Raw genomic sequence first — 10,907 nt, forward strand, 5'->3', positions numbered from 1 at the left:
CAGAGAGCAGATGGGTGGCTGCCAGTGGCCAGACCAAGAAGAATTGAAAAGTGACTTGCTGATGGGGGCACATAGACAAGGACTACTAAAAGAAGAGAATTTCTCTTGAAGTGGTAAAAATCTAAGTACATTAATGATGTTGTCTTAGAACTTTGTAAATATACTAGCAACCATGAAATGGTACAAACTAAAATGGCGATACATAGAGTTCTTTGAGTTACAGCACAGTAAACTATAATCATTGTGTGTGAGTGTATGGCAGTGGGAGATATGTACCATGTTTAACTGAAAATGTTATGCCTATGCATGTAAATATAAACTTAAATACAACTGAAAGAATTATTGACATACAAGAAGCACTAGTTACTAAAAGATGAGGAATAAAACTATGAAAATGTTTGAATTATTATGCTTTCTTGCATGTTCTGCAACAATGTGTAAAAACATCTTCAGTTACAGGTGAAGAAAAGAATCCCACATACACTTCCCTTCCATAGCATCAGTCCTCTACTTTTTTTGTTACATTGCATTGCCATGGCATTTTAGGCCCCAAAGTGATGAGTAACCAACCGTGGCTGAAAACTCTTGAACTGTAAAAAGAAATAAGCCTGTCCTTTTAGGTTGATTAAATCAACTATTTTGTTATTGAGATAAAAGGCTATCTATCATGCCATTAATCTATCTATGGGTACTTGGTTTTATTCTGTATCTTCGCTTTTGTGAATAACACTACACTAAACATAAGAGTGCAGGTATTTCTTTAAAATACTGATTCCTTTTCTTTAGGTATATAAACAGTAGTGGAATGAGTACATCACATGATAGTTCTATTTGTAGATTTTTGAGGAGCTATCCTGAGGTTTTCTCTAATGTCTATATAATTTACACTCCTACCAAGAGCGTTTGAGTTTCCCTTTCTTCCCATCTTCATTAGATTTTATATGTTTGTAATAGTAATTCTATAACCTAATGATACTTTATAGACTAATGGAACAGAAAGAGAACTCCTAAATAAATGCACATATTTCTAGCTAAGTGGTTTTCTTTCTTTCTTCCTTTCCTTCTTTCTTTCTTCTTTTTTTTTAACAAAGCAACAAAAACCTACTTTAGAGAAAGGATGATATTGGAAAGTAATCCACTGTGTAGATATACCACATTTTCTGTATCCATTCCTCTGTTGAAGGACATCTGGGTTCTTTCCAGCTTCTGGCTATTATAAATAAGGCTGCTATGAACATCGTGGAGCATGTGTCCTTGTTATATGTTGGAGCATCTTTTGGGCATATGCCCAGCAGAGGTATAGCTGGGTCTTCAGGTATTTTCTGGGAAACCAACAGATTGATTTCCAGAGTTGTTGTGCAAGTTTGCACTCCCATTAACAATGGAGGAGTATTCCGTTTTCTCTGCATCCTCATGCATGTGCTATGGACTATGGCCCTTAATTCTAGATCAATCTGATTTCTGCTCCAGTTCTGAAAAGGCATTGTTGGCTCAGCTCACTCCTGCTCTGTCCATACTTAGCACAACTTGGCAAAGCTACTGGATAATTTGTGGTTGAGGGTTGTAGCAGCTTCCAATGGTATTTTCTTCCTCTTTGAAGTTGCCTTTGAAGCAACACCAACCCAGAATTTCTCTATCTAACTGAAAAGGAAAATAACCCAAGACCTTAAAGGAATTTCCTTTCTAAAAGTTGATATTTTTTGCAGACAGATAACATTATATAGGCCATGAGCATGGCTTTCCCTGGCTCTATAAACCCACAAACCAAATCAGTCACAGAAGGGGAGCTGGGCCTGGCAAGAGTGTACCTATGGCCCCAACTTGAAGACTGCCCTAGGCTGGGAAGCCTTACCCTATATATAAGGGTTTGTAAGGTGTAGCCACTTCCTGAACTATATCCACTGTGGGGGTCATATCCATTGTCAGTGAAATGTCACTATACAGATTCAGAGTATGTCTGAAATTGGGTAGCAGTCACACTGCAGGCCAGTCCTCAGCTGATAGGCTCCAAGATGCCCCACAAGGTTGCGGAAGACAGTGTGTAAGGGAGGTATCTCCATGTTCCTAACTAGATTTTATTTATTTACTTTATGTATATAAATACACTGTAGCTGTCTTCAGACACACCAGAAGAGGGCATCAGATCTCATTACAGATGGTTGTGAGCCACCATGTGGTTGCTGGGATTTGAACTCAGGACCTCTGGCAGAGCAGTCAGTGCTCTTAACCACTGAGCCATCTCTCCAGCCCCATGTTCCTAACTAGAATTGGCTAAAAGTGGCTAATGGACAGGGCTTTCTGACACCTTGCTCTGGCCCCTTTACTGAGCAATGTTACGGCTTCTTCAGCAATTCTGACTGTTTCTTTAGCCACAGCCTGAACATTAGACTGAAGCCTTTCTCACCCAGTTGGGAAGTTAATGAGAATGAACCTGAAAGGTTGAGGAAAAACAGCTCTCAAGAGCCTCCTGGAGCAGGACAGAACAGAGCAGGGGAACCAGGAGCTCCTTGTCAAACCAGGGACAGGCAGAAATGGGCAGGAAATTCCTTGGGAGCCAAGTACCCACAATCCTTGTGCCAGGAAGATACCTCAAGGGAATGGCATGCCACTTAGGGTTTATTAGTCAAAATCTGAGTTCTATATCTGAATGACAATTGATGTGTCATTGGATTGTAGCCACTGCAGGAGTGGGCAGAGGTTCTATGCTAGGCTACCACCATTATGCCTGCAACTGAAACTAAAGTCAGTTGGACTCGAAGCAGGGAGAGGAAGAAGATGAAGATGCAGAAGCCTCTTGGCCTCTTACTACCTCAAATCCCCACCATGGAAGAGCTCTCTCATAGATCAGCATTTGACCTGGCACGTGGAGATTTGCCAGGACAGGCAATGAGGGAATAACAGACCAGATGAGGTGGTTGATCAGCAATTCAAGTGGTCTGTAGTGACTCTGAATTACACTGAACTGAGCTAGGCATAAAACAAACGAACAACTTCTGGTTTATTTCCCCTTGTGGTCAACCATATCCTAGGACCATAAAGGACAGGTAATTCAGGGAATTAGCTTCAGACTAGTGCCATGGACACAGTATACTTGACACTTGCTGTCCAAGCATCTCCTTAATGCCTCTGTCCATTCCAGAACTATGTACCTATGTGCATGCACCTTATGCTTCAGAGGTACACACTGCCTTCAGTTACCCAAGATTCCCCAGGAGTTTCTAGGCAGACCATGTGGAACACCCACTGCCACATGTAACTTATGGCACCAGGAAACACAGCTGCATTACTGTCCCCAGTTAAAGAGACTCCAAGGGGTTGGGGATTTAGCTCAGTGGTAGAGCGCTTGCCTAGCAAGCGCAAGGCCCTGGGTTCGGTCCCCAGCTCCGGAAAAAAAAAAAAAGAGAAGAGACTCCAAGTTCCTAGGGAGTCACTGAGGGATAACCTCAGAACCTGGTTGCTAAAGATCTGGTACATAGTTCACATTTGTGGCTTGGCATGGCCTTTCTGTAAACTGCCTACAAATTCCCAGTGTATCTGCAATGTGACAGTGGCATAACTGGTAACAACTTAATGATTCTGGAACTTGTCTGTCCTCAGAAAGTGGCCCAAAAGTTTCAAGTTTCAGACAGGCTCTGAGGCCTGCAAGATAGCTACTGGAGAGAGACAGCCAGCCTCCCTGGGCCACCCTAAGCCCCTAATTTCTCCTTACCCTCTGGTGACCCACTCATGTACCCCTAAGCCTGAGCTTAGAAGTGCTCCCTCAGAGTAACTGCTATCCCAGGTCACCAAGCAGCCTCTGTAATTGCTCAAAACCTTTACAGATCCAGTTCTATGGACATTTTGCCAAATATAATGCCCACATTTTGTATCAGGAAGCTGGACTGGCATGAGGAAGGAGATGAGTTTGAAAGACAGTCTGAGCTCTACACCCTGAGCTACATGCATCCTGGCAGCCTATGTGAGCCTAGACATTTGGCACTGTCAATGAACAAGACTGAAGGCCAGAGGAAAGAAGTATTCAAACCACCTCAGGTCACAGTGGGGCTCATACTTGGCAAAATAACAAAAAAAAAAAAAAAGCTAAAATTAGTATGACGATTTGGGTTGTCTTGAACTCCATGTATATAGCACCAGTGGTACCTTCCCTAAACTGGGAAAATCAGCATCAACAATAATTTTGCATATTTCACTACAAAGTCTAGATGTTAAGAGCAGGACCACAGTTCAGTTCTCAGCACCCATATCAGGCACCTCACAGGGACTTGCAACTCCAGCTTCTGGGTAGCTATTCTTTTGGTCTCTGCAAGCACCTGCACAAATGGCATATGTACACATACATATAAATAAAAATTGATATGGTCTTAATATGTAGCTGTAGCCCAAGCTGACCTGAAACTCCCTAAATAGCTACACCTCAATTGCGCATTTAACAAGTGCCGGGAATAGTCAAAGCCCATCCAGTCAGGCTGGCAAAACATTTCAAAAGTCCAAATCAGAGCAGTGAAATTGAACAACAAATCACGTTTGAAATAGAAGCTCTCTCCATCCCCGACTGCCCAAGTGAGTGGTGAGTCACAGCTAGAACATACAAAAATTTTATTAAACAAAAACATTTAATGAAACCATTGAAAAAGGCAAAAAACTAGTCAGGAACACACCATAGCCACTAGAGGCTGCAGTTCATTTCCCAGACTGTACTCCTCCTGCAAGCACCTTGGGGGCCCCCTATCATTTTCTCCCCTTGTGAAGATCCAAGATACTCATCTTATCAAGACAATGGCTTCTGGCAATACTCCTTTACTTTGGACGATCACCTCAAGGGGTCACATAGTGTGACTTGGCCCTGCCCAATTACTGACAAAGGTCAGTTACAGGTCTTTAGAAACCGTAACACAGGACACCCCACCACCAAGTAGAATAGGAGTCATAAACAACATAAATGGAACATCAAAACACAATGTTCAATCCCTTCCCAAGCAAGTCCACATCTTTTGCCCATGAAGATCGATCAACTGACAGTCACAAGGTGAACACAAGCAGTCCCCTGCCTTATGTTCTCCCCACTGGCTCCTGTTGCTGGATTTGGGGGGTCTCTGAAAACAACCTAGTCAAATAATGCACACATGTGGATAACAATCAGCCAGTGGCTTACATAGGTTCACACTGAGAATGGTAAGAAGTGTGTGAATATGAATGCTCTGGATTTGCTAGGTGACTATGAGGCAGATAAGAGTGACCATCCCATGGCAGAAAGCAGTCTTTGTAGACTGCAAATGAGGATGGCTGCCCGTGGTAGAAAAAAAAAGGTACCTGGAAATGTTGAGATGGCCTCTTTCTCACATCATCCAGCTAGACATTAGGCCACACATTTAAATCTAAAAGTGGGCCCTCAGCAATCTATTTTAGGCAAACCAAGCCATAACAGTTTAGGACTAGATCTGGAGGTAACACTGTCATGATAAAGGGCAACCTAGGTAACTAGATAGTGGTGGGGGCCAGGACTCCTTGGGAAGTTGAGGGAGGGAACTGGTTTAAGGTTTAAGGCTGAGCAAAACCTTTTCTGGGCCCTGCTCTACTTTTAGGGTAAAGCACAAGCCCTGGGCTTACGTTACCTACCTCTAGGACTTGGATTCTGAGGTAGGAGGAAGCCCCTAGATCCTCTGAGCCTATTTGCCAAGGAAGGACTTGGGGTGACTAGACTCCCATGCCCCATCCTCATTTTCTGACTCTTCCTTCAGCCCCTCTGTTACAGGCTGCTCTGCTTCTTGCTCTCCTTCATGGGCCACACTCTCAAGCACACTTGGGCCCTCAGTGGGCCCTGCCTGGCCTGAGCCAGCAGGGGCTGACGCATTATCATCTCTCTGGGTGACAGGGAAGGCCTTAGCTTCACCAGAATCAGGGTCTGCCTTTGTGGCACTATCACCATCAGGAGCAGCCCCAGCAGCTTGCTGAACAGCAGCAGCAGCAGCAGCCTGGCCAGCATCTTCACTGGTTGGGAGGACCTCTCTAATGGCAGGGGCAGGTTCAGCAACCCCAACACTGGCAAGGGCAGCCTGGACATCCAGCTCACCACCATGCACTTCCACTCCTTCCCCCTCCTGGGCTTCTGCATTTTCAGCCAGAGCTGCCTCCCGTGCCTCAGTCTCCCGAACAAGCCTGAGCAACCCCACAAAGCCAGGTGGCCGCCTCTCCAGCCGCATCCTCCTCAGGTTGTTCTGTAGCATCTGGTTGGGCCTGGCCCGCATCAGCACCTGCCGGGCCCTCGCCTGATCCACCATTGCAGGCTGGATGGCCCCCTTCTCCATGGCCATCTGCAGCAGACCTTCCAGGCGCATCACATAGGCAAACAGGGTCTCCTGAGGCCGCTGGGAGCAAGTCAGGAACTTGAGTCGTGCTGTCATCACGGTATCCTTGTTGCCAAACACCTGCACCAGTGCAGCGAGGCAGTCCTGAGCAGGGGTGTCTGGATGCTCTTCCAGAAGCTCACACAGGAGATCCAGGGCAGGGCCCCCCAAACTCTCCACCAGCCGCCGCCTCCTCTCTCTCTCGGATATGTGACGCCACAGGTAAAGCATGTCATTGGCATGGTCCAGCCAGCTCTCAAAAGACTGACCCCCACAGCCAGGTTCTTCCATCCCAGTGAAGTGTCTCAGCTCCTGATAGGCCATGTTTTCCAGAATGGGTTGCAGGGCTTGGCTCCACTCTCGGGTCCAGGTTCCAGCCCCATGTGCCCCTCCTGCCACATCAAAGGCCCCTTCCTCACCTGAACCTCCTGCCTCACCTGCAGCTCCTGCCAATCCTACAGCTCCTATGATCCCTGCAACTCCCATGTCCCCTGCAGCTCCCTCCTCATCTGACATTCTGGCCTCACCTGCAGCTCCTGCCTCATCCTCACCTATAGCTCCTGCTTCACCCACAGCTCCTCCACCATCCACAGATCCTTCATCCCCTGCAGAGCCCTCATCGCTCCCAGACTCCTCATCCCCTGCAGACCCCTCTTCACCTGCCCCTGCCTCTAAAACTCCTCCCTCTCCTGCAGCTCCCACCTCACCTGCAGCTCCCACCCAACTCATACCTCCTATAACACCTGCAACCCCCATGTCACCTCCAGCCCCTTCCTCATCAGACATTCTGGCAGCCCCTGCCTCAACTACATCATCTTCCTCATCCATAGCCCCCTCACCTGGCAGTCGTGCTTCACCTATAATTCCTGCCTCATATATAACTTCAGCCTCATCTATGACTCCTCCTTCATCTTCTACTCCGTCCTCATCTGACAAGCCTGCCTCAGCTGCAGCTCCTCCCTCCACTGCTCTTCCTGTCTCACCTGCTCCTCTCTCCTGCTCTGCTCCTTCCTCATCCACAGCTCCTTCCTCCTGTAGGAAGGAGTCAGGAGTGGCAGCTCTTCCTCCTGCCTTACCTGCTCCCTCCTTGCAAGACACTCTTGCCTCATCTGCAGCTCCTTCCTCAGCTGTTCCTCCTGCCTCACCCACAGCTCCTATCTCATCTACATGTCCTTCCCCAACTGAAGTTCCTGACCTACCTGAAACTCCTACCCCACCTGAAGCCCCTTCCAAAGCTTGCCCATGAGCCTGTGCAGGGAAACTGAATGTATCCTGTGACTCAACTTCAGGGACTGGAGGAAGGAAGATCACACTCCAGGACCCCCTATTATTTGGTATTTGTTGGGGGATCAAACTTTGGTTTAAATTGTCAGCGAATTCAACCAAAGCGACCTTTGCCCCAATCTCCTTTCTGAAGACTTTGCCAAGCACTCGGTACCTGCCCAGGGGCCTGAGGGCAGCCTGCACTGCCTCCTGAAATTCTTCTTCACCACAGTCATCGGGGATGCCCAGGATAAGCAGTGAGCGCTGGGCATTGACACCCATCCACCCACACCAGTCCTGCAGAATCGCCAGTGCCATAGCAGTGAACTTAGGAGGTAACATGACCAGACAGGGGTGTGTCTGATTGCACTAGTCTCTTCCTCAGCCTGGGAGTGAAAAACAAAAACAAAATAAAACAAAACAGAAAGACATGTTAGTGTCAGGCAATCCAAGCCCCACCAAGGTTCCCCATAAAGTGTGGGGCCAGTCCTACTCCTTTTCCATTTTGTTTGATTTTAAGAAATTCTTTGACAAATTAAATCTGTTTCTAATATACAGGGGTGGTTATATTTCACATTTTACCTGGTGGCAGATCTTAATATCTCCCTAAGGAACTTACAGTGTTCAAATTCTGGTATAAACCTGCACCTAATATTCCATTCTCTTTTCATGTCTGCATAGCCTGCCATAGTCTCTTCTTTTTCATTATTGATACTACTTTTTGTTCTCTTATCTTGATTAGTAGTGCTTACCAATTTTACAACTTTCAAGAGACATTTGTGTTGTTTGCATATATTTTCTGTAGCTGATTTCTACATTTATAGGCAACATTTCTTCATTTGACTCTTTAAATTAGAATTGCTCTTGGCTCTTGTTTCTTTAAATGGATCGTTAGGTCACTATCTTAGGCATTTGTTCTTCACTTTTTATTGTACCTTTAAAACCTAGTGTACGTACAAACTTTTATGTATGTGGGTATATGTATCTCATCAAGTGCCACATTAAGAGTTCAAATGAGAACTTTCAGGAATCAGTAAAATTCCACCTGGTCAGCCTAGGGAATCAAACTCAATTTGTCAGGAGCCTTTACTTTCTCAGTAATCTCGCTAGCCTATATTTGTTTTGTTCTAATAAAAACATGTAAAATAGTTTTCTGCTAATCATTTCTTTAGTTTCCCTTCTAATTTGCAGTTTTTGTTAAATTTGAAATAATTTCTTCTAACTAAATTTATCTACAACATACAAAGTAAATAATACTTTCATTGACCCACGGAATTCCAAATATTTAGCCATTAAGACCTTGCCAGATGTTCCACTACCACAAACACTACAAAAAATTAGACATTATTAATTTCACATAGAATTGTCACCATGGTCTAAAACAGTTGCAGATTCAAAGCAATCATTAAATACTTAGTATTTTCCCAGGATAGAATTTCTAGCCTCAAGTGATACTCTTGCCTCAGTCTCTTGAATATCTGAGTACAGGCCCACATTACTGCCTATAGCTTATAAATAATTTTTTAAAATTTTTATTGCACAATACATATATGGTCTATCTAGGAAACTATAAAATGTATGGCACTGCTATTCATGTAGTTGCTTCCAACTACAAAAGGGATTTGTGGGATCGTCAAACATTTCAAATCCCAAGTGCAGAGCATCAGCCCACAGCAGTATTACCTCTCTCCACACAGCAGTTCAAGTGTAGCCACTAAGAGTTTCTGGTCTTCATATTCATCCCAGGATGCCAGTCAGCCTTGCCTTCTGCATCTCCACCCCCAGCCAGGGACCAGCTTTTCCAATCAGCCTCACCCCGAACATGCCACCACCAAACTCTGTCCACCTGGCAGCTACAAGGTCCTGCACATGATAACACACAATTGCAATCAGCCTACAGCAAGCTTCTTTAGGCCGGAAAGCAGGGTGCTTAAATATTATTGATCTCCTCTCGCTTCTCAAAACCAAAAAGCTGTGAACAAGCCGGCAGCCATTCACTTATTCACCACTCCAACCAAAACCAGGAGCCCTCTCTTATCACTTTCAGAACTGAGGCACCCCTGCTCCAGCATCTTAACACTTATGTAACCCACCGCCTAAAAGCCTAGCGTTGTCCCTCCAAACGGGAGCTAATGCCTCATTTCCATGCTCGGTTGTTGCCCCACCCCCCTCTCTTTCCTCCATACTGAGGCTGGCCGCCATGTTGTGCGCCGAAGGCACCCTTCCCCACCCCCAAGGAACCACCAGATGTTAGCCCGCCAAAGACCAGATGCGCATGCGCAAGCGTGCTTTCTCCACAGAGAGATCTCAGCGGTGGGCACCCTTCACTCAGTGGTGGGCACCCTTCACTCAGTGGCTTAGCCTCTCAATCCTCAGTCATACCGCAACCCCTCATCCACATCTAAGTCCCTAAAGGCAGGCAAACACGCCAGGGCTCTGTCCCACGGGACCCTCCCAACCGCCAACATCCAGAGGCCTAGGCCACCTCGTGTCACTACTCTCCCCCGTAAGGTTGCCTATACCTGAACACTGCCCTCTGACCCCTTACACAGCCCGCAGTGATGACCACTCCTCAGCCTCCTGTGTCCCCCACCTCTTATCCTCCACTTCCTAGCCACAAGCGACCAGACTACGACAGACACACGAGGCCTCACTCGGGTGTGTCCGGCCGGGCCCACTGTACACCCTCGCTGTACCTCACTATGGCAACCGCACAGCACCCTGCCTGTGTCTCAAAGGCAACTAAGGTCTAGGTCAACCAATGTCCCTACCTGGTTGTTCACTTTCCTCCACTCTGCTGTCCTCAGGAATCCCAAGGGCAAATGTCTCAAATCGCATATGCGGAGAAGGCGAAGAGACGTGTGAAGCTCTCAATCGCCCAAGGAGCTCCCAGAAACCCCTATTTCTCCCAGAAACCTCCTCTCCACATCGAAGGAAATTCTGGAACTCTCTGTGGCAAGTGATTGGATCTAGAGCTCTCGGAGGCGGAGCCAGTATTAACGGGAACAAGTACACCAATGTGAAGGCTTGATATGGCAAAGCTTGAGATGCCCAGAAGCAATAGGCACACTCATTGGTCCTTGCTCTCCAACTAGTCATTTAGGTGGGGGTGTAAAGAAGCTGCTTTATACTATGGCCGACTTCATTAGAATACATCTTAAAGCTTTCTTATTCAGTGGAAAACCATAAATTTTATGTGTTCCCAATAAACCTGCTCACATGTCATGATAACGTTTAATCATAGCTGATAGTTTTTATCCTTTCTTTTCTGTTATTAATGCCACATTTTGACGTAGCTTT

At 46.1% G+C, this 10,907-nt stretch overlaps 1 protein-coding gene across 2 annotated transcripts; it reads right to left on the reverse strand.

Annotated features, from left to right (window-relative positions):
* Positions 1 to 4,579: 4,579 nt before the first annotated feature.
* On the reverse strand, positions 4,580 to 10,542 carry Pnma6e (PNMA family member 6E). Of its 2 annotated transcripts, NM_001419111.1 has the most exons (3): positions 10,379 to 10,542; positions 9,291 to 9,470; positions 5,443 to 7,993 (listed from the first exon to the last, which is right to left on the reverse strand). In NM_001419111.1, the coding sequence occupies exon 3, from the start codon at positions 7,947 to 7,949 to the stop codon at positions 5,667 to 5,669; it is 2,283 nt and encodes a 760-aa protein (NP_001406040.1). In that variant the 5' UTR covers positions 7,950 to 7,993; positions 9,291 to 9,470; positions 10,379 to 10,542; the 3' UTR covers positions 5,443 to 5,666. The 2 variants fall into 2 exon arrangements, with proteins under 2 accessions (XP_038956324.1, NP_001406040.1); XM_039100396.2 differs by lacking the exon at positions 9,291 to 9,470 and having other exon boundaries at positions 4,580 to 7,993; positions 10,379 to 10,521.
* Between the last annotated feature and the right edge of the window lie 365 nt (positions 10,543 to 10,907).

The sequence above is a fragment of the Rattus norvegicus genome, chromosome X (genome assembly GCF_036323735.1).
Source record: "Rattus norvegicus strain BN/NHsdMcwi chromosome X, GRCr8, whole genome shotgun sequence".
Lineage (NCBI taxonomy): Eukaryota > Metazoa > Chordata > Mammalia > Rodentia > Muridae > Rattus > Rattus norvegicus.